The 23,574-nt window shown below is 35.0% G+C and overlaps 1 protein-coding gene across 9 annotated transcripts in view; it reads right to left on the minus strand.

The window, feature by feature from the left end:
* Nucleotides 1-2,195: 2,195 nt before the first annotated feature.
* Nucleotides 2,196-23,574, minus strand: part of STAG2 (STAG2 cohesin complex component) — a 74,944-nt gene continuing 53,565 nt past the window's right edge. For 6 of the 9 annotated variants that reach the window (XM_080553272.1, XM_080553275.1, XM_080553273.1 and 3 more), the window contains 18 exons: nucleotides 23,324-23,416; nucleotides 23,022-23,111; nucleotides 21,794-21,997; nucleotides 20,284-20,354; nucleotides 19,851-19,938; nucleotides 19,666-19,746; nucleotides 17,162-17,254; nucleotides 14,445-14,619; nucleotides 13,905-14,044; nucleotides 12,660-12,761; nucleotides 10,593-10,741; nucleotides 9,918-10,046; nucleotides 9,367-9,572; nucleotides 8,759-8,948; nucleotides 8,562-8,675; nucleotides 7,375-7,501; nucleotides 6,961-7,038; nucleotides 2,196-4,081 (listed from right to left, as the gene is read on the minus strand). In XM_080553272.1, coding sequence (XP_080409398.1) covers nucleotides 4,058-4,081; nucleotides 6,961-7,038; nucleotides 7,375-7,501; nucleotides 8,562-8,675; nucleotides 8,759-8,948; nucleotides 9,367-9,572; nucleotides 9,918-10,046; nucleotides 10,593-10,741; nucleotides 12,660-12,761; nucleotides 13,905-14,044; nucleotides 14,445-14,619; nucleotides 17,162-17,254; nucleotides 19,666-19,746; nucleotides 19,851-19,938; nucleotides 20,284-20,354; nucleotides 21,794-21,997; nucleotides 23,022-23,111; nucleotides 23,324-23,416 — 2,154 coding nt within the window. In that variant the 3' untranslated portion in view covers nucleotides 2,196-4,057. Of the gene's footprint in view, nucleotides 4,082-4,184; nucleotides 6,411-6,960; nucleotides 7,039-7,374; nucleotides 7,502-8,561; nucleotides 8,676-8,758; nucleotides 8,949-9,366; nucleotides 9,573-9,917; nucleotides 10,047-10,592; nucleotides 10,742-12,659; nucleotides 12,762-13,904; nucleotides 14,045-14,444; nucleotides 14,620-17,161; nucleotides 17,255-19,665; nucleotides 19,747-19,850; nucleotides 19,939-20,283; nucleotides 20,355-21,793; nucleotides 21,998-23,021; nucleotides 23,112-23,323; nucleotides 23,417-23,574 lie in introns of those variants that run through there. The other 3 variants (XM_080553279.1, XM_080553280.1, XM_080553278.1) reach the window with 3 other exon arrangements.

Raw genomic sequence — 23,574 nt, forward strand, 5'->3', positions numbered from 1 at the left:
TACCAAGACTCTTTAACAAGCTTTGGATCATTTTGGGTGCACAGTTTATAACTTACCACTGTATTGCTACTATGATTTCCATCTATAAAATCTGGCAGTAGCAACAAAAACCAGAACAATAAAGCAGTTGAATCTCTAATTTGAAGGCACACACCTACCATTTTGGTACGGCAAACAGTTCATCTGTTAAGATTTATTTTTTTATTTTTATTTATTGATTGCTCTAAGAAATTCAGGAAAGCCGAGCAGTACAAAAGACAGGCAAGGAAAATGACAGACACTATTGACCAGTATTGTTTTGTGTGTGTGTTGTTTTTTTTTAATAGAAAATTCGTTACTGATATTGTCCTACATTACCTTGTTTTCCAAGAATGTATCATCTTTCTCCTCTAAAGATAGGACCCCTTTCAAATGCCAATAAATACCAGAAATTAAACAATCTCAGTACTATAAACCACTTAGAGTTACGTAAAATGAGTGAATAGTGTAAGTTGTATTTCAGTATCATAAATTGATTAAAGAAAGTTAAACTAAAGCAGTCAAAACATTTAAGCAGGAATTAGTATATTTTTAAAGGAACCAACCAATTTGTATTTTAGCAAAATAATTCTGAAAAAATGACAGGCTTGACAAATGCTTCAAAGAAAGTAGCACATGACATTATGCAGGCCAAAAAAAAAAAAGTCAAGTAGCTATAGGTTGAAAAGCAGCAAAAAAGCCATCATCAATTGAACCATCTCAAAAACAGCAGTAAATATTTTATGAGTGGGAAGTTAACAGTACTGGTACCCTGAAGTTTTGTGCTAGGATGAATATACATGTAAGCAATCTGGAAAACAGAGAAGAGTATATATTTAAATTGGCTATTATCTAGTTAAACAGAGCTTAGAGAAGAAAGGGATTTACCGGCCCTAACAAGCTGTATGAATCAGCAACGCACCATCCAGAGGGGGGAAAAACAAAAAACAGCAGCAATCATTACCCTCTTACATATTGTCTTTGGTTGTTTAATATCAGGAAATACTTTATTTTTTAACAGAACATCTAAAGACTATTCCTTTGAATTTCATTGTGTCAATACCTTCTCTGTGGCCTCTCTGGTAAACTAGAGGACAGCCTTTATTTCTGTTTAAGTGGTTTTGTTTTTTTACATTTTTCTCACATATCCTTTCAAAAATCATATTTCTTTCATTTACAGGCAATCTGTACTAAGGGGTCCAACTAGAACAGATTTTACATTGAATAGTGAAGGTTTTTTTCTTGTGATAAAAATTAGACATACTAAAACCATTTTCCACAAGATATTATTGATCTTACAACAAAATTTAGAGACAGGAATGAACATTTGTAGTGAGGAAATGGAAAACCCCATCCAGAGTTACACTAGCAAGAATTAGAAAAACTACCTGTAAGATTTTTACATGACTCCTTTAAAGGCTTGTAACAGAAAGGAGTTTTCAACATACAGCCAGAGCTGCACAGCAGCTATGGGGATGTGGGGTGGGAGGCAAAAAAACATGTCAAGATCCGCTCCCCCCCCCCCCCCCCCCCCCCAATTACTTTACTGTTTTGCCAATTAAGCTTAGAATGCTTATCAGATGTACGATAAAGGAATGGAAAGTAGTGTACACATTCAATGATTGCAACTGATGTTACCAAACAGCCTGATTTGACTACATACAATACCTCCAATATCAGAATCAAAAGCAGTCTGCATAATTTCTGATAAAAGTTAAGAGGAAAAAGAAACAAGCAGAAGGGCTACTGATACACCTTTAAAAAATGTAACACAAAAATAATTAACCATTGATTTCTTGGCATGTAAAAGTTCTATACAAATTTTAAAAATTTTATTTGCAGGTACTAACCTCTTGAAAAGCTCACTCTGTATTTACACTGCTAATTCTTTTAACAGGTTTAACTCAAATCATATTTAAAACAATCATGATTGCATAACTTTTCTACTTTAAATTATTAACCCAATTAGTGCTTTATTCACATTTTAAAAACTTGTACAATTTATTACAAATATAAAACAGTGCAGTTTTCCATACATTATCCGAACTCTGAGACAAACACTTAAAAGACATGGAAAAAGATTTTGATTTCTATAAACATAACATTTGCATTACTCATACCCCTTTCTTCACTGTCCTCCCCATCCCCGTTTTAAAAAGATCAAACATACAACATACTGTAGGTTTATTTTTATTCAAAAAGTTACTGTCTCAAGACATAAATACAAATCAGAAAACAGTACAATTAGGACAATAGAATGTGGAGGACAACAGGTTAAGGTAAATATATAAAACATTTTTAGCTGGTTGAAAACAAAGCTGTAAGAACTGCTTTCACAAAGAAACACTCCTTCAAGAGTAAGAAAATCAACTTAAGTTTAAAATCATATATACAGTCCTCTCAGCAGTTCTATTAAATGCAGTGGTGTGAAAAACAATATAGGCAGTACTTTTAGACATGAGTATTTATTTATGTAAAATGAGTTAGGCAGATCTAGTTTTGAGTTTGTTGTTACCCCATGACTTAGTAAAATAATTATATTTTATCATGATCCTTTAGATAATCTATGGTTTTTGGCTACCACAGCCGAATGTTTAATTTCTGAGTCTAAAAACAGGAAGCCTTTTTGTCACCCATTTGGGGAGATTCTTGTATTGCAAGCATATTAAGGCATGGAATGATTAAAATAATATACCTCAAGAACTGAGAGACAACTGACAAAAAATATACATATGTAATATAAGTTAATATTTCCTTTAAAATGATGTCTAGCTGCCTAAGCCTTGCAAAATGAGTCGATGTCAAAATGGCATAGATCCACTTTCTGTTTTAGACCAAATTTATTTGTGAATGGACACAAAATGAAGTTTAAAGCTTAGCTTTCAAAGAATATTATGGGTTGTTTATGAATTTCTATTATCCAATCTAATTTACATACAGAGGAAATGTACTGTAACCTGTTAGAAGTATCTTTAACCTGAAGACTGCTTGCAAAGACAGATAGATAAAACAATATAAAATACAAATTTAAAAATCATTTTTAAAGCATGAATTCTCATGCTCTTCTATTTTTAAACATTGTTAAACTTTCAATATATTTCTGAAACCTCATAATTTTAAGTTGGAATTTAAAAGTAAGAAAAAACTAAACAAACTGCGCAATTATAAAATCAGCACCAATTTATATATATATATAATTTTATTTAAAATTTAGATCCCTATTCCCACACTCTAATAAGCTGTATAATTTTTGTTTAGAATTTTTCTGCAAACATACTACAATAAGCTTCTTTTATTTGGAGACAAAATACAGTGGCACTACTGGAAGGAATTTCACAACATTACATTTTTCTTAAAGGACAAGCAAACTTTCAGGGTTGGAAATGGGCAAGCATGACTGAGATCTGTTACTTTCTGGTACTTCATAGTTTCTGGACCTTTCTGACATGTCTAGCATGAAGCTTTTGGAATAAAAGTGTTTTAGATAAAAAAAGCTGTTATAATTCTGCTTTACAAATTTTTTCCATGATTAATTAATACAAACCTTCTGTTGCTGAAGTTTGCATTTAATTGAAAATACTGACACTCTGGTTCTATCACTGTAAGAAAATCAATCCATCTATCAATTCACTTCATGGATGTAAACAGCAATCCAGCAGAGATCATGATTATTTAGTATAGCCAGCAAATGTGTAAAGAGAGGGGCTCAAATCTGTACCAAACACCTCTCAGACTGTTAGATTAAAACTAAGAGGGAATACTTCTTATGATCTGGAAATAAACTGATAGCACATAAATAAAATATTGATTTTTCCAACAAAAAGTGTAGCTTATCCTCAAATTGTTTACTTGTCCTTTACATTTTTTTTTTCAGGCAAACAAAACTGCCCCTTCAATGCACTTGATCTTGAAAGCATGTCATTCTCCTTAGAGAAAAATCTGTTCAGAATTTCACTGTATCTACCACAATTTTGTATTGAAAAACTTCCTCTTCCACTTAGAAAATGACTTCACCACTGATTTATTTGCTGCTCTGGTATTAAAACATTGACACCCCAAGAACCTAAAAAAAAAGTTAGAAATGGTGTCAATTTGTAGTCTACTACACATTTAACAAAAACAAAGCAATTAATATATGATTTAAGATTAAGACACTTCAAAATATGTTAAGGCATTGTAAGTTTATTTTTCCTCCAAACCAAATTCACCACACTTCTGATTCACGTAATAATATGAAGAGGGCTCCTCATTCATTAGAAAATGTTTTTCCACACTTGAAATTAACTAGATCCAAAAGGAATGTGTTAAAGACTGTGCTTTAATTATTTTAGATAATAATTGCAAAATAATTTAAAATTAGTTGCCTAACCTAGAATTCTTTGACAATGATGGTTCTATAGGCCTTAACCTGTAATCAAGCGGGCAGTTTCTAGCAACTAAGCCTGAGATAAAATACTCTATACATAGACTGGCTGCTGCCATGCCTGTGCTCATAAAAACAACAGGTCATCTTGCAGCAGCAAGCCAGGACACAAACTTAATATTTTGTATAGAATACGTAATTTCTATCAGAAAGAGAATAGAAAACAAATCAAACAATAAGCAGAAAAAAAATAAAGTACTGTCCTTCAGGAGACTACGTGATTAAGTGAAGAAAAAGCTTTCCTGAAATGAAGAATCAGTTTCCATTCCCATGTGGGGACAAGCCATATGATTTTCTATGCCAATGAAAGCATGTATCATCACTGATAGGCCGAAAAGGAAGATTCCAGATCTTGTGACTGTCCTACCTTTTATAGTACTCCCTAAATCAGAAAGAGCCATAGAGACATGAGACTTAATTCTTCTGAATCTTAACACTGCTGTTCACAATTATTTGTTTCCAAACCAATTTTTACTGCTCTTGGCATTAAATTCACTTCAGATGCATCATACAAATGTAGTGCACTGCCTGCCTCTGACAGTTAGTGCACAACAAAGTTGTGCCCAGCACAGCTGCCTCTGGCACCAGTAACGGACACCCCAAAATAAAGGGTGGGCTAAAATTCTGATCATAAACTATGTGCATCTGAATAAACTCAATGCATTTTGTCTAGGTGTATTAGAAACAAGTGCCACAACTCCAAGAATGATGGACCTCAAACAAATTATATGAATAAAATAAAGTAACTTTACTCACAGGAGGTTTTTTTGCATTTATGTTTTTTTTTGTGTGTTTTTGGTTGGTTGGTTTATAAACATTTTAAATACCCAGTGATCCTTAGCTCTGCTTTAAGACAATTTAATGCTGTCTCTTAAATTATTAATAGAACTTTCCCACTTAGACAGTTAAATTCATTTAGGTGGAGTTTACGCTAAGGAGCAGCTCTCTGTGATGCAGCTGTATTCTGTATTCCTGCAGAAATCACCCTTGCTGTGTCCTTACTGGGAGAAAGGTTTGCTAGATAATGCCCCCTTCACCATACCAACTTATTTAAAGTGTGCCACTGCTCCCTCCTTGCAGAGAAAACAGACTATAGCTTCTTCTCCTGGCACATGGAGGCAGGATACTGATAGTCTCTCAGAATTGGCTCCAAAATCTTGCAGAGCAATGCGACTGTAACCAGCTGCCATCATGTGGTGATACTCCCAAACTGCAGCTAAGGAGTGCCTAGCAAATCCTGGGCTCACGTGGCAAGGATGGCAAAAAGAATGAGAAATAAAGTAATAGGAAAGAAAACTAGCTAACAGTAAACAGAGTGAAACGATTCATAACTAACTTTTTGAAACTGAAAAGCTGAAAGGTTTCTGAAAATCTGTGAGATTCACCTGTAGAGGACCAAATTTTCAGTGCTGTCAGAATAAAAATGGTATTTCACAGATCAATTAACTAAAATTAAGAAGAGGAAGGGAAAAACTATTTTAAAACAGTCAGAAAACTGGTGATATACTTTCTAGGTGTTACTTCAAGAACAGAACACACAACAGCCAGATGCACAACCTAATCTGATTCATTAGTACTAGAAACAAAGGCCTACTGGCACAAAATATATGGATTTGCATTTAAAACAGTATTAAGACTTTTTTTTCTCTCTCATAACAAGAACAGATTCACGCTGCAACAATACTGTAAAAATATGTAATCGTCTTCCAAATTCCACCAAGCTGTCCAAGATTCCCAGGAAGCCTTGTTGTACTGTCCTCTGCTGGGTTGCTGCAGCTTGTTATTTCCAGTGTAATTTTGTACCAGCTACACAAGGTCAAAAATGGCTGCATACATTACAAGTGGTTCAAGACAGAAGGAATCCCTCATGCAGTTTTTTAAAAGAGAATAGAGACTGCAGATTTATGAAGTCGGAAAAAAGGGCAACTGCAAGCAGAAACTACAGACTTCGGATGTTTTGGACCTAAAACTATATATGGAAAGAAAAAATACCTCTCATCTCTATAAACATATATCTGTATTGTCTCTATGATCTATATTCTCTATTATCTTACTTATGAATAAAAGTTAATATGGCAATTTATAAAAAAACCAAATCATCCAACACTGACAATTGGTAATGTCACTAGAATCAACTGAGTTCATCACAACAGGAAACTTGCTTTAATATACCGTATGCACAGATTTTTATTTTATTTTTATGCTCTTTGCTACCAACCTCTGTGATGCTCTTTTCCATACTAGAAGTGTACCTTCTCAGATTTAAAGGCTTTTGATTTTTACATAGCTACATGTAAAGTATTAAGAACAAAAACCCTGTAAATTTGCAAAGAATATTAACTATCTTAGAATTTATAAAGCTGAATTACAGCATAAAGCATTTCATTGACTCAGTCTGCCAAAATGAGCTACTCGAGACAGCCTAAAGATTGCATTCTTTCCATTTAAAATTTGAAGTAAGAGTATTGTAATCTTAAGACTGATTTTACATTATTTTCCTCTTACGTACGTTAACCTACCGATTCATCCATGATTGAAGCGGGGTCAAAGAAATCTGGTTTTAGTTCCGTTCTTTCTCTCCTGTTCTTTGATGGTGGCTACAAAAAGCAATCAAATAAACACATTAATAGTAATTTCAGAACATACACATAGAGTTTTTAAACTATAATAAGTGAAGCTGAAGTCTCAAGGGATAAGAATTTATGGGACACAGATTTTCATACATCCTCATTGAAGAAGCGTGTTTGCCTTTAGTATGTCAGTTTGGAAAAAAAAAGGTATATGTATATAGGTAGTGGCACAGCCATTTAAGAATGTAAAGATCAACATGAATTGTTTTCTGTTTCACAGAAAGGAAAAATTGATTCAAATATCTTACTCGAAAGCAGCAATACAAACCCAAAATTGACTAAAAGGACAAGGAAGTTTCTTACTAGGTCTATGTCCATGGTGTCAAAATCCATGCCTTCATTGAGATCTTCAATTCGCCCTTCTGATGACATCATCACGTCTTCAACGATTGGCTCTTCATCATCTTCCATTAGACTTGTGCCACGCCGACTGAATTTGAAAAAAAAAGCAGCGTGTTATTTAGCACTAGATCAAGTTACGTTTTATCTGAATATTTAACAAGTTTATGTCTGCTAATGAACTGTCAACAAATGATACTTCCATTACATAGAAATTAAATAAATTCAATAAACGTGTTAACTACTATTAAAAGAAGTATTCGATGAGCTAGAAGATTCTAAGAGAGTAGGTGAGAATGACTTAATCAACTTAAGGAATTTTGTGGGACTTCTAATTGGTATTCTGAGGTGCTGTAGGAACTGATATGCAGATCAAAACTACACCCAATTCAAAGATTTCCACGAAAATATTCATGCCCTACATAGAAAGGTCATAGGTTTGCCACCTAAATAAAATATGGATTTTATTTTTTCTTCCCTGCCTTATGACAAGGCAAATAGCAACGTCTGTTTGGGTTGGGAAGTTCTACATAAGATTTTCATGACAATCAACATACACAACTGGACATCTAGTACTACAGGATTCCTCTCAATTTTCATGTTAATTTTGGGTCAGACAAAACCCTTATTGATCACAGAAATGCTGAAGACAGCAGTTTCTTTAAAAGGAATATATATATATATATATATTTAATAAAATAGATCCTGACCTCTAAACTCAGAAGTAAAAGGAGAATGAAACAGTAGAAATAAACTTCTGAGCTTAAACTTTGCTTCACACATTGAAAACCTACTTTTAAAAGTAATTTTCATTGTTCTTTTCTAAAAAGGATTGTGCAGTTGAGAATACATAATGAACGTGCTTTGCATGTTGCACTGATTATATGTATCTGCCACAGACAGCAGTCAGTTCAACAACACACCCAGTTCCCTTTATTACAAAGTTCACTACTGTTAATTTTTCTTAAGTTAAAAAACAAGACAGAAATCAGATCAGATGAATATATTATGCTAAATGCATCACCATGCACTTTCACAAAAATATACTACTGAAGAATTGGAACATGTATCTCTCTTAAAAAATACAGGAATAATATTGCATTTAATATACGCTTCCCAACCCCCTGTAGTAACATTTCACTCTCACTCACATAGCATGTTGCAAGTTGGTTCTCAGCTTGACGTAGTTCATCGCTGCCCTCTCCTGTTGTTGTCGTGCGGCTTCTTCCTGTTGCCTTTGAGCCAACATCCACGTTACTTGCGTGCTTAAAAAGACCATTATTCTATTTTAAACATGAACTGTTTTTGTGTATGAACTAGCACAATGCAGACCTACTCATTTACGTACTTGTAATCGAGTGGAGCTTGGTGGTGTTCAGGCTGCATAGGATAGACACCCATATAACTCTCTTCAGGTCGCAATCTCTTGGGCTCCCTCATTATCGTGGAAGTAAGTTGAGGTGTCTGCATCATGACTGGTGTGTGCATTGTCTGCTCCCTGTTCATCCACATACTGTCACTACTGCTGCTTTCTTCAGCTAGAAGAAAACACTGGGTATTAAGAAACTTTTTCAAGCTAGTCTAAAACTGAATGTTTAAACAGTTTAAACAAATGTACTTCCTGAGAATCAGTTTTTTTACTTTTCACCACAAATTCTTACATGTGACCCCAAAAAGCCTTAATTCATAACCACTGACTAGACTATTTAAAATGCTTTTATTTTCTGTAAGTTAGCACAGTGTAGTGCCCATTACTTCCTTTTGTGCCTCAGTGTTACGTTATTCAGACTCCTCAGATGAACAGTTTTTCCACTAAACACAGGCATGCACACAAAGTTATCCTATCTAAAGATATACATTAAAGCATGCAAATTCTCTCAAGCTAAGAAATAGGGATCAACAAATGTAGCTTCTGAGTATCTACTCTAGTAAGTTTTAAAATGAGAGAAATTCTACCTTCAGGTACTTTCCGTTTCCCTGTTGCTGGCTTTGTCTTCTTATTTCTTACTGTAGATCCTCGACTGCTGATTCCACTAATTACTGACATTGTATCATCATCCCCACCAGCTAATAAAGAGTTTCGGTAGGACATGAGAGGAAGCCACACATCTTCTCTTCGTAGAGACATCTGAAAGGTCATAAACTTCTCCAAGTAAACATACCTTTAAATGGAAGAAAAAAATGAGAAAGATGCAAGACATCTGTAACATGATGTTAACATGTCAAGATAAGTAACTACTCAATTTAACACCCAAGGCTCCCCACCTAGTTAACAAAACCAACCAATAACAAATTCAGAATATGATTTCTGTTCATCCACCACAGAATGAGAAAACAAGGGTGAATACAATTTACCCTTTATGACTATGCTTGACTGCATCACTGTAAAGTTGTATTTTAGTGCCAGAGATTCCTTTCTAGGTGAATGCAATACACATACATACATATTCAAATAGATATCTTATTGTTATCATTACAAATATTAATGATATTAAGAAAATACTTACACTGTTCTTTTGTCTTGTCTGAGAAGTTTGGAGGAAAACTCACTCAGAATATCAAGAAATGCCAAATTCAATGGTGGGTGGCTCTCACCTTGTGGATTAGGCTCCTTAAAGGCAAATTCTATGCCATCCCTAAGAAAAAGTTGAAGATTTATTTACATAAGGCATAAACTAAAGAAAAAGTTATCAGTACTGGGAGCTATCAAAACTAAACACCTTCCCCTATTTCAAGGGAGCAACCATTCAGTGTTTCCATGTTCTAGCAAAAAAGTGAACACAGTTCGTAATTTGAACATGGACACACTTTTTGTCCTAATGTTTCTAACTCACGTTTCAAGTTTTCTGCAGGTGGCAAAGATCATCACCACTGATAATTAAAATCGATCTGTTCTTACTGTTATGTACATTAAAATGCTTTTTTTGTGACAGCATCAACACTGCTTATCATTTACAGGCTTATACAATGATGCTAAAGAAAAACATGATTTAACATTTGGGTTTAATTCAGGAACAAAGACACAGTCACTTCCTAACTTATAAACGGGTTATAACTAAAATGAATTTCTTTAGTGCTAATGCAGTTTATATTAAACCAGTTTTGAAAGACTAGAAAGACATTTTAATGATGTTAGTCGAGAAGTGCTACAAAAATGGCAGTAATACAAAGCACACAATTACTTGTGTAACATAGCAATAGCTTCTCTTGTTTTCAACTGATCCAGTCCAAACGTTAAAGCAAAACGTCGAGCAAGTTCCTTTATGCCACTGAATGTTGGCGATGATCTGTCAAAATTATAACCATTTTCTTGAATCATTTCATTGAAAAGCTGTATGAAATGAAAAAGGAGATTTTCATTTATTAAAAGATCATGACAAATTTTGGACCAAACAGCATAGAGTTCAGTTTCAGTAAAATGTGTTTTACAGCTTTATTTCTTAAATCAACAACCTGTAAAGATACAAGTTTATGATCAGTAAGTCAAAGCTACTCTTGAAGAGTTTGTATGTTTGAGTTAAGCTTGGACAATATGTGCACTTCAAGGAACGCATCAAACTATGCTGGACTACAGATTTCAGCACTTCCTTAAGTGGGACGTCCCAGAGTTGAGAATACTGAAAATTAGTAAGATTCCTTGATGTGTACACTAACAGAGAAAAAATAAATGCAGTAAACTACTACTCCTATATAACTCATTTTTTGTGTATTTTCCAAATAGAAATACAGCAAAGAAATTCTAAAATGGAAACATGTCTTCAGGGAAGTTGCCAACGCCACCAGAAGCTCTGCCAGTGAGGATCAAACTCAGCTCTTCATCAACAGCCAGCAAACTTGAACGCTCTGAACTTTATAATTTTTTTTTTTAGATCAGTTATTTCAACACCCTACTGAATTTCTCTGTAATTCTCTTCAACAGATGATTTTTCTATTATCTTCTAATTTTGTGCAACACATGCATCCTTTCCCCACCCATGTAACAGAGAATAAACCAAAACCAGGTTTAGTCAGGCTATGCACATTAACTTGCATTTATAGACACACTTTGGCCCACAGCTGCATGCTTCCTTTTAAACTGGTGCAGCTTACTCCAACTTAGTTATTCCCTTTATCCCTCGTCACTTCTAGTATTCCTTCTCTGCTTGGTTTCTGTTTTGAGTTTTCATAGAAACATGCTAGTTCACGTTTAAATTTAAGGAGATTGTGTTTTCATGTCTCCCCCTCTCCCCCCATTGGTTGTGGTTTGTTTGTTTTTGGATATTTAACAATACTTGGGTCCCCTTGTGTTACTATTCTTGTAGTTGTATTAGGCTTATGTAATTGCCTTCCTATTATGTGCGCAATTTCATAGAATCATAGAATATCCCGAGTTGGAAGGGACCCATAAGGATCATCAAGTCCAACTCCTGGCACCGCACAGGTCTGCCCAAAAGTTTAGACCATGTGACTAAGCGCACAGTCCAATCACTTCTTAAATTCACATCCATTTTCTGTCTGCCCTTTAAAATATATGGGGCAGGCTGTTCATGATACAGAAAAGATTAACAAGGACAGAATTTTCCTGACATCACAAATACTTGCAAACTCTAGTGAAAAGTCAGCAAAATCAGTAAAAGGAGACCCTAGCCTTCAGCTGCATATTTTGTGCTGCAGTTCCATCAGCTAGTTAATGTCACACTGCTATCAAAAGGAAAGGTATCATCCTCCTCTTGTACTGGCAATAATATCTAGATGGATAAACCAGCTTAGGGGCTTCACTAAGGATTTTTTCTGGTTAGTTCACAACCAGATCCACGTAAGCTGTATGAACTCCAGTACTGACACAAAGGGGTGTGGAGAGAGGACAAATTGAGATACATTTTCCTTTCAACAGTAGCACACATCTATGTTGAATTGAAGTGGTTGGCAGAGATGTGCTTTACTGGTCTGATTCTCCTCAATCCTGTAAGATTCATGCAGATGGCCCATGTGAGCAGATGAATCCAACTCATGACTGAATTCATAAGGTCTCCACACAGACACGCTCGTTTACTGAAGAGAGCACTAAAACGTTTTAATTTCAAAGATAGGTGAAGCACCTACCAAACATTCAGAAATACTGAAAACAAACTCACAACTGGTCTTAGTAATTGTTTGTTTTCAAATCTACCTTCCATAAGAGCTTCTTCATTAATACCTCACACTATAAACAACAGCACATGATATACTGCATGGAATTTCATGCTTAGAAGATTGTAAATCATTCTTACCTGTTGCAAGCTAAGAATAAGTGTTTTAGCACACTGGATTTTGTCTATCTGTCTTGTTTTACTCATTGTTTCTTTAATAATATCACCATAGTCATTGTAGTACTAGGAAAAATCCAAACAAAATAGGTTAACTTTCCATTTTAGTTGAAAACATAACAACTACCGAATTCTTCAGAAAATGACATCTGTTACGCTATTTAAAAGAAAAATTCAGACACTCTGAAAAGAAAAAAAAACTAACATGTTTATGCTTACACCATCAAAATTGTATCTTAAAATACCTCAAAAAAATCAAACAGTATTTCCATTTATTTTCATTCTCGTTTAATGTCATCAATATTACTTTAGAGGCAGAATGAGCTATTTATCTTGAAGGCCATGACACACTTATTAATAGCACATATTCACCCCTTCAGGGTACAAGATTAGAATCTAATCTTTTTTGGAACTACTGTAACTCTGATGGGGAGTTTTCTATTTTCTCTGTTTAAACTAGGCTCTTATGGACAACTTCATAATTATAATTTTTCCAATAGAGACAGCTGCCAGTTCAGTTTCTAAAGTATTTGAAGTTTAATACAGTCCCAAGTAGTTATTTTGCGATTCAGAATATAAATAAAGGGCACTCATACAAAAGCTGGCTGCCTGAATTTTTATTTTTGTTTTTAAAATGTAATCATCAAGAAGCAAGTTTTTAACATGTTCACAAAATGAACTCATATTATTGTGCAGCTGTGAATCCCAGGTGGCAAGAAGGGATTTCGTATTTAACAAAAGTAGCAGCAGATACAAGGAACATGTTTTTTCTAGGAGAAATAAAGGAAACTTGCAAGACAATCTTCTTCTCTTCTACAAAATTTAAGCTGAAATTATTTGATAAGGCTAGATATCAAGTCAACCTGTGTGAGAAGATTCTTAAAAAGACTGATAAACTTAAAGCTGAGGTAAAAATATACCATCAACCAGATATCCTTAAGAAAATAAATTTATTAGAAACAAAGTAAAAACAATTATCAGTTTTTCTTCCTGCTCCCCCACTATACAGGAACTGTGAAATCATCACAGCTATTTTCCCCCCTCTTATGGAGGGAGAACTTCAACAGGCCTTCTACTGATACGGAGTTTTGTAGGCTTCGTATTTCAAATCAGTTATCTCACAAGGAACAAATTAAATAACAATAAAAAATCCACAGCTACTATATTCTAATGCTTCTACTAAGTATAACCACTAGCCTTCCGATTTACCTTCATATATTGCTTGAAAATGTCTGCAGCAGTATTCATTTCCACCACAGTATATACAATGAGTTTACAGAAAGCTGCAAGCAGATTTCTTCTTTTGTGCAATGCTTCAATTTTGCTAGCTTCATCATCCTGCTGTCCATCTGCAAAGAGTTTGGAAGATGAAAACTGTTGGGTTTAAACACTTCAAGTTTAAGTATTGTATACAATGATGCGGGCTAGTGGTCAGGGTTTAGGAAAATCAAATCTCAATTCTGACAGCAATGCACTTCATTGCCCACTGACAAGTCTCTCTTCCTGAGATATATAATATTTGTGCCTATGAAAACAAACCATCATGATTACCCTACATGTCCCCAAAACATAAAGGGCTTTAAACAGCTGCTGACATTTAGAAAAAAACCACAAACCTACCTCTTTGCTCATGCACATTTCTCATTGCTAGAAGAAGAGAAAAAAAATAAAGGCACAAAATACCACTGGCAAACAAATGTATTAGTTAGAAGGCAAATAACATAAAAGAAACGTAAGTTTTGCACCAACCTGCACTATTATTATCATCATCTTGATCAATGAAGACATGATCTAAAATAAAACTGAGTAGTTCAGATTGTAATGAAGAATCAGGAGTGTAAACAAGTGGTTCCAACATATCACGTCCTCCTGTCATAATCTGATGGCTGAAGATCATCAACACATCACACAGAATTGTGAAAGCCTATTAAAAAGAAGCCTTAATAAATATTTGCTTGGAAACTGGATTTTAATTTATTTAAATACAGAATAACATATTTTCACTGAGCTAAGTATTTAAAGCCCAATGGTGTATGATGGTGCCTCAAGTCCTAATCAACTCAACAGGCCAACTGGAACTTAAAATGTGAATAGCTTCCTACATGAAGTTGCTGTATGACTCTCTCTAAATAAAAATGCTGCACAAATGTATCCAACTAAATATCAAAATATTTTAAGAATGAAATATGAAGAGCATGAAACTCTCAAATTCTGCTTGAAGGATGCCACATGAGGATACTAGAGAACTTTGCAGTCACCAACCATAGAACATTCCACTTTTCTAATTGTTTTGATCACATCTGGAAAACACATAGCATGGCTGAGGATATTCAATCCCTTCAGATCCTAAGGTATGTCTTGCTCCCAAAAAACCAACCACCTCTTCATTTTGCTGGCAAACTTGTCCACCTGACATCAGATTTCAATGTCTGTACTACAACCCCACGAAGTCTGAATGCATCAGTACCTAGACTGATATTCTTTAAACTAACTGGACAATACATTGCTTAACGCTGCACTTCATCGTTTTCACCATAATCTCTTACATACTACCATTTTAGCGTAAAGATCAGTTCTCAAACTCCTCAAAGGAAATGCTATCATTTTCGTGGTCATGGAAATACATACGCTCCTCTTGAAGTTCCCTTCCAGGAGATTAGAAAGGGAAAACACCTACATGCCCTACGTGACTGACGCAATTTGTTTCTAGGGCATGTGCCCGAAAATAAGAGTAGATTTTTAAAGAGACCTACTCAGAGCTTCAGTGACTTTTGTCATACTTTCACACCCTACACCTTATGACTTTGATACTAGTTAACTCTCAGACTTAAAACAAGCAGTTCCAGGAAGAACTTATAATAAGATTCTTGTTATAGCAAGAGTTGCAAAAACTGCAATTGTACGACTAAGTGGACTAGATATTCAACTACAAGCTCAAGGACTTTTTTTTATCACCTTTTATAGCAAAACTCTCCTGGGCTTTCTATTTGTTTAAATTAAAAGTACATCTATAGAAGATAGTTTGGTCCTTCTTCATAGAGAGATGCTAAACTTTTTTTTTTTTAATCTTGTTTTAGCTTTCTAAAGGTTGTTATGGCATTTACTTTGAACTAATCCTGCTATCAGTTACCTGTGCTCTTCAGTGGATCCTGAAATCCATACAAATGTCCTGGCTGAAGGACTATCTGAACACAGACTGGAAGAGACCCAGCCCCTACAGCTGACCCAGTTACCCTCAGAACTCAAGGCAAGATATCTCAGTTCAAAACTGAAGAAAAAAAAAATCCCCAAACCTTCATGCCTGTATTTTCCTTCAAAAAGCCAGGACTTGTGTCTCCTACCTGAGATACCAGGCACTCCTGACATGGACTAAATACCTACATATTTTACGTCTCAATTATCTAAGGACTTGGATTCAGCTAAAACTCTTAGCCACAAGGAACAACTACATGAGGGACTGACTACAAAATTGGTAAGACAAATAGGTCATCAGAATGCAGCTCCCTGGAACTCAAGCAAAATCTGAAGCTTTACTCAGTGCCCTAACTCCTTAGATCTGAAGCTCCTATCACAGCCTGAGCAGTACATCACTGCTGAGGCTTTTAAGCACTTGCTGGAATGGTCTCCAAGCGCCTCGAACTAATGCTGTTAACAATTCACCAGTGTGTATGTGTACTGAAGGGCGACCAAGAAAAATGAATGCCTCTTCTCAACAATAAAATCCCTCAGGTTACAGTGCATACGTGTTTTCATTAACACACACACTGACTACTCATGCTTTTTCTCTTGATCCAGAGATGCACAAAATCCTAGGGTTCTGAAGTGAGGAATATACTCTGTATGCAGCACCATACCGAAGAGGAAGAGTGAAATTGACCATGTATGTTCCCATGTGTTTACAAGAAGGGGAGAGGAAGGTTGTTTTCTTCATGGGTCTTGAGTGCTTCGTTACATATGTATAATAGTGGAAACGTGGCAGTGTAAAAGCACTCTAAGAAATAAATAACTTGCATCTTCTATATAGCTGTTCCCATCCCTTCCAACTCTGTCTACAAATCCACAAGCACCTCCGCTGGAGGTGTGTGACATGACAACCAAGAGTTTGAGATTGAACTATCCCACCTAAAATAAAAGTTGTAATGCTTCCACAGTGCACCTGCCCATTGTCTACATAAAATAACAAGAACAATTAAAAAAACCACTCTTCAAATAAAGTTTATGCTGCCTAAAGTTACTAGAAAGAATCAAGTTTAAATTGGTTTTGAAATCCCACCTAAATTACTTAAAAGAGGGCAAATACACAAAAGTGCAGTGTACACAGAAGACTCAAAGGGCATTAAGCCTAAGCATCCAAGACACTTATCCCACATCCTCACATAAACTTGAATAGTTCCTTTTGCTAGTATTTGACACTTCTTTAGAAGTATAATATTAGAAGACTATCAGGATAAACAACAATCACTAACCTGTTCCTTAACTGCAGTGTTTACATTGGTCAGGTAGTGTTGACAGATTTGACAGAACACTCTCATCTGCTTCTTCAGACGTAGAAGATCCTCCTTTAAAGAGAAAGATTTCATGTAACTGTTCAGCTTTTTCAATTTCATATTCATATATAGTGCATGCATTTTCAGAGCTATCCACCACAGACCTCATACGTAGATGCGAATCAAAGTCCACTGCATTAGTTAAATTCACTATTACAAACAAAATTAGCAAGGAGCTATTCCCTCAATTTTGTCATCCTGTGTACTACAATAGAAATGGAAGTTGGGATGAAATCGGCAAAACTATTAAAAAAATAAATAGTAACAACAAAAAACAGTGCACAAAGCATTTTCTTTTTAAAATATCTGTATTTTCAGCCCTAAGTACAGATTTTAGGTAGCTGTGCAGCTAAACCAGACACAGCTACGTAGTATACTTTTATTTCACTGCTTGGGGATAAAGCAAAGTGTCAGATACGAGTTGGGGTTTTCTTTCCCTCTTCTCTAAAAAATAAGTGATTTTAAAAGTAACTTCAAAAATTTGCGATGACTTCCAGGAAAGTAGATTACTGAGCAAATAAAGTATCAAACTGATACAAATACCATCTGCATAGCATATTTGGTGTCCTAACTTCTAGTTACTCAACTAAACATGCAAAGATTCTAGCTCAGGCAGAACTGGGGAAGTCCAATTACAAGTTATCGTCAGGCCAGACAAAGAAGAAATACCCCTGAGAAATTTAAAAACTATCCAAGCAATCTAAAACAAAAGAAGTCTCTCCCTTCAAGAAAACAGGTAGCACGTTGGTACAATGCGTCATTGAATCTCAACAGGAGTCACAAAAGCAACAGCCACTTATTGACTATGACTGTACAGAGTTTAAATATAGTAAGTTTTTAGAACGCTTTCACTACATACAAGGTTTTATCTCAACATTTACCATTCAGATTGCTATACCAATCTTAAGTGAACTACACACAAGAACATATTCTTACTTTTATAGAGAATTATTCTTTTAAATTTAAAAAAATATATAATTAATTTGATATTTATTACTTTCAACAGCCTGCATCATGAAGCTACTTCTCATACTTAGTCAACCTGTTCACAGACAGCACAGGCCTAGAATTTAATTTTTGTTATGGAACAAAAATCTTTAGGCACAGTACATTCCTGTCACTTCTGGTTCTGTGTGTCAAATTCTTTGCTGTTATGTTCCATTGACATTGAACCTAAGTCAATGGAACTTCTGTATATACCTGGTATATATTTGGCAGCAGTCAAACAGTTAAATATAATAAAACAGGTTTAACTTCTCAACCACAACTGTAAAAGCTTTAATTTACCAAATATTATTATATTGGAGCAGAAATAGTCTTAATAAAGGACTATTTTTTTCTCCAAGTAAGTTATTTTCATTCCTGTTGAAAAGTATTACAAATTACATTTTACTGCACAATAGCTAAGTTAATCTTCATTTCTAACCTAACTTTTCAATATTTACTTCAGCTTCTGCAGTCAGGTTTGTGATAAAGTCTTAATCATTGCTACCAAAAACTCAGACTGCTGCTTCCCCTTAAAAGAATAAGCTAATAAATCTTCCAAATCCTTCACTCACATAAAGAGTTCTCAACAATCTATGTATGCACTTTGTATCTGATATTCTGTTTTTAATAATTGTTAAAAGCAAGATGATGAACTAGTTGGCCAGCATGTGTTGAAGAATTTTGCATTTAGCAGAACTTCAGACTCTAATGACTGAGTCAGAAAGGCTGCAATTACTCATTGGATTAATGAAGTCATAACATGATTAAAAATATAAAGAGAAGACACTATGATCTCACATAGGTGTTCTCTGTTATTAAAAAAAAAAAAATAGCTCAAGTTACATATCATGCTTCTCTACTCCTATGATATATTGGATGCCCACACTACCATACCCAGAAACAAAGAAAAAAGGCAAAAATGTATACATTCTCACATTAAAACAAACTCATTGTAATAATTAATTGCTAATATATTAATTTTTAAAAAAAAATGATACAATTCATTGATTGCAAATTGAGTCCTTTTCCCTCCAGTAAACTATGACAGACGCCTACAACACGTTAATTCCATGGACACAAGAAAACTGCAATCCCTTCTCTGAGATTTTTGAAGAAGTAAAATTAGAAAAATGACATTTGCCAGAGGTTTATCTTCCATGATCACAATAGATATATTCAATTACTTAAGATTCTTTCAACTTAGTGTTTGTGTGTCAATAATAAACATAACAATTTAGGGAAATATTATGATTTAAAAGCCAAGTATTTCATTGTTAAAATGATGAATTCTGAAGAATTTCTTAGAAATGCAGCTTTCAACAGGTGTATGTATAAAAAATTTCTGAGTTTTAATTGATTCCATCACATTTCCTGTTTGATGACACTGCAGGTACATACAAACATTTGTTTACTAACACAACTGGAACAAGGCATACCTTTGTGGAACTGCTTTCAGTGATTTTTGCTAGCTGCCAAAGGATTACATAATGAGTGCACTGCAGTGCATGAATAACAATCTGAAATCAAAAAGAAAAAAAATTTAAATTAAAAAGAGGCCAATGGAAGTCAGCAACAAAAGCTATTTACTGTTGTACCTAAAGAGCACATTTTAGCTACAAACCTGTTCTGGCATGTCTCCATTTTCAATGCCAGTTTTCAATAACTTGTAGTTGCAGCCAAACAAGTCCCATCTTGATAGGTCGTGAGCACTAGAAGCATTAGAAATGAAACAGAGATGTAAAAGAAACACCACTTCTGAAATTCAATGGTAACAACTACTAAAAGCTTCACTTAAAAAAAAAAAATACAGTCATATATGTATATACACATACACAACCTCCCCCAAACCAAAACAGAAGATTTCAGTTTTGCATCTCTCTCTCCTTATATATTCAAGAAATGCGCCATGTTCTGCACAACACTCCACCATTCACACTGAAACAAAAGTTCCATAAAATTTTATAGGTCTAAAATTTTAAAAACAAAACACAAACTACTACAAAAACAAATCATACAACACAAATCCTGACAGTTATGTGCAGAAGCCTACTTACTTGTGGAAAGCAGTGATTCTCTTCAATGTTGACAAGACCTGATAAGCATCATCTTCATCAGGTTCCTCCCCCTATTTAAAAACCACATTGTAATAAGTCACAAAGAAGGGGGGGGGGGGGGGGGGAGGCAAAAATAACTTTATCTAAATTATTTATTAATGACATGCTTGTTTTTAGAAGATTTGAAGGGGTTGGGGGAGAAAGTAATGCACTGCATGCCCCAAACTGCTGAAAAGGCAATCAGCTTTCATGTTTAGAAGTAACACAGCAGCACAAGGAAAAATATGGTGAGGAGTGCAGGGGGAAGGAAGAATGTATTCAGGCAGCCTAGATTTCTGTGTATTATGTAGGTATTTCAATTTTCTCTGAAGAATCCAGCAGAGGCCACTGTCAGACAATAGATACTGGACTAGACGGGCCACGGGTCAGTACCTCAATCTTTAATCGCAGACCTAAGCCTCTAAGAGGGGTAAAGGAAGTTCTGATGGTCCCACAACGCCTGACAAATTTGTACTTGGAAAGAGAAAAGCAGTACAAAGAAAAGGTGCAAAATAGTATCTATTTGGGTACACAGGATAAGCCATCTGAGGTCACAGAAAACCCCCCTCAGTACACCAGCTATAACCCAAGTATTGGTGTATCAGTCACACTGCAACTGCCACGCATTTTCCTGTCCTATGGTAGCACATGACCAAAGCACTATGGATTTCAACAATTCTACCGGAGTATTTGTCATTTTCCTTCTAGTCAGCTGTTTGACATTTCATTTCCTTGCTTTACCCCTCATTCTTTTTTTTTCTTTCTTACAGACAGGGAACTAAATGATTACTAGGCACATTTCCTACTTGGCCCACATACATCTAGTGATTTCAGGCCAATGAGCAAGAGGAAAAGGAGCAAAGCATGACCAAATAAGTCTGCTGCCGAGAGGTGTGAACAAAGAAGTTATCAACAAAATGCTTCCCATGCTTTCACAGATAAGGAGGAAGAGAAGCAAGTTTTGTCTAAATGTCCCGTATGAATGTCTCAATATCAGAGGAACTTAATGACGTTAAATAACATACCAGGAAGTTCTCTCTCTTAAGCAGCAAAGAATAGGAATAAAATTATTTTTAACCTACTAAATACATTCAAGGATGTAAAGTGTTTTCCAGAGATTTTGCACACTGTTGTTGATAAAAGATCAATCACAGGCAAGACTGGCAACACTAGTACATCTGAGAATCCTAGCAGAACTAGAACGCTACATCTCTCAAAATTACAATCTTTATAGCAAAGGTGGAAAATTCAAACAATTTCATAGTTTATCTGAAATTTACCTCAAATTCCCCAAAAATACTTGTACGAAAAGAGGCCAAAGAATCACTGTCCTGATGTAAAGAAACAATCACATAATCACAGCAATGATACTGCTGTATTATTATGCTTGACCTCAGAATTTCGCAAGTCAGAAAAACATGCTGGAAATATTTACAAGGGCAGGAAAAGTTGATCTTGCACATTAAAATACCTCTTGCAGGAAGTCTTCAAGAAGTCGATTAAACTTGTCTGCCAGTTCATCTATTAACTGACTTCTTGCAATATCAACCCTGTTAAAGATTGTGAATTCTTCGTTACAGAGAGCATGGTATGTTTTTGAACAGGCTTCCAAAACATCTATGTCTGTGTGCTTCTCCACAATATCCCGGATTTGTCGCAGTAAGGCATCCAAATGCTACAAGAACAACAAGGTGGAAAAAAAAAAATAAAAAATAAAAAAAATTGATAAAACTTACTGAATTTTAAAATTCAATTTATTACTTATTTGTTTTTTAAAGCTTGATACAGAATACAAAACAGTTCTAGAAACCAGGTGATACTTTGGGGTAAATTAACAGTGAGTTAAAATTAAGTAGGAGCTTGTCAAAGACTGAAAATTCAATCTATTTTTTAAAAAGTTATTAAAAATTTGCAGCTGTTGGCATGGGTTTATCTAACACTTAAATTTGAAATGACAGATAAATTACACAGAAGCATTTATCTCCCACCCACAAAAACATTTATACATGGTCTTAAAAGCTGTATAAATGGAGAATTAGTTTCATGTTAAGTGTTAGCACTGAAACCAACTTCAGTTGTTGCCTCTCCTCGCCCCAAGTCACTCACTGCCCTCTAGGCTATGCTGTCAACTAAATATTTTATTACTATTTGACCCTAATCGTTTCCAGCTACTTGTTTCACAATGCAGCAAGTTGGTGCATCTTAGAAGGAGAAAACAGACAGGAACAGCCAGCTTCATTACCACAGCTAATAAACAGAGCAGTAACTATTTAATTTGCGATCTGGTAGTTTTCCACTTTTTCATGCAATGAAGATTGTGGTTTACTAGCTTCAGTGATCAGAAAAAGAAAATTTAGCAAGCCATTTCTATAAGCTTTCTCTCTCAAACAGCATACCTCAAACACGACCCTAACACAACAATAAACGCTTCTGCATTAAGTTAATCTACCTGACGAGATTCTCTGTTACAACTGGCCAAAACAGGCCTTCTAAAGCTAAGAACAGCAGCCGGACACCTATGTTCAGGTCTTATCCTCAACAAGGGTTTTGACAGACCAAGTCACACTTAATGAAAAATGTTGCACTTACAATGGTGACTGAAATTCCAATGAGGAAGTCTAAATTCTGTTGTCATGTGTCCCTTTCCCCATCTACCCCACCCCGCCTTTTCTGTTAAGTGTTAAGGGATGTTACCTTACCTTTTCTAGTCGCCCTGTTGTATAAATTTCCAAATCAAAGTACTGTGGCAACTGCAACAAGTTGGTGACTTTTTCAGCATCTACAGAATACTGTAAAATTGACAAGGAAAAAATAAAGAGTTCAAATGCAAATAATCTTGGATATAATATCACACAATACATCACAGAACAATCAAACATTAATAAAGACTCATAAGAAAAAAATGAAAACTTGTGTAAGCCATACAGTTAATTACAGAAATTATACTTCTCGTTGAACATTTTAACAGCATCTCAACAGCAAGAAATGGAATTAAACTTACCTTTGCTAACAACTGTGGAAGTGCCACTGCAAAAAGTTCTGTAATTTTTGTCCTGTCATCCAACTGGGTTTTCTTTTCCTTCGCTGTCAGCACCTAAATCATTAGTATTGCAAGAATTTTACAACTACAACCTTCTAACATCACTATAAAATATCAGTGAAAAAAAGTCAATATAAAAATTTTCAGCACTCAGAAAATGCAATTAAGAGTTGCACCTAAAACTATTGAGATTATGCTCAAAACAGAACTGA

This window comes from Anser brachyrhynchus (genome assembly GCF_964034855.1).
Source record: "Anser brachyrhynchus genome assembly, chromosome: 13".
NCBI classification, from domain to species: Eukaryota; Metazoa; Chordata; class Aves; order Anseriformes; family Anatidae; genus Anser; species Anser brachyrhynchus.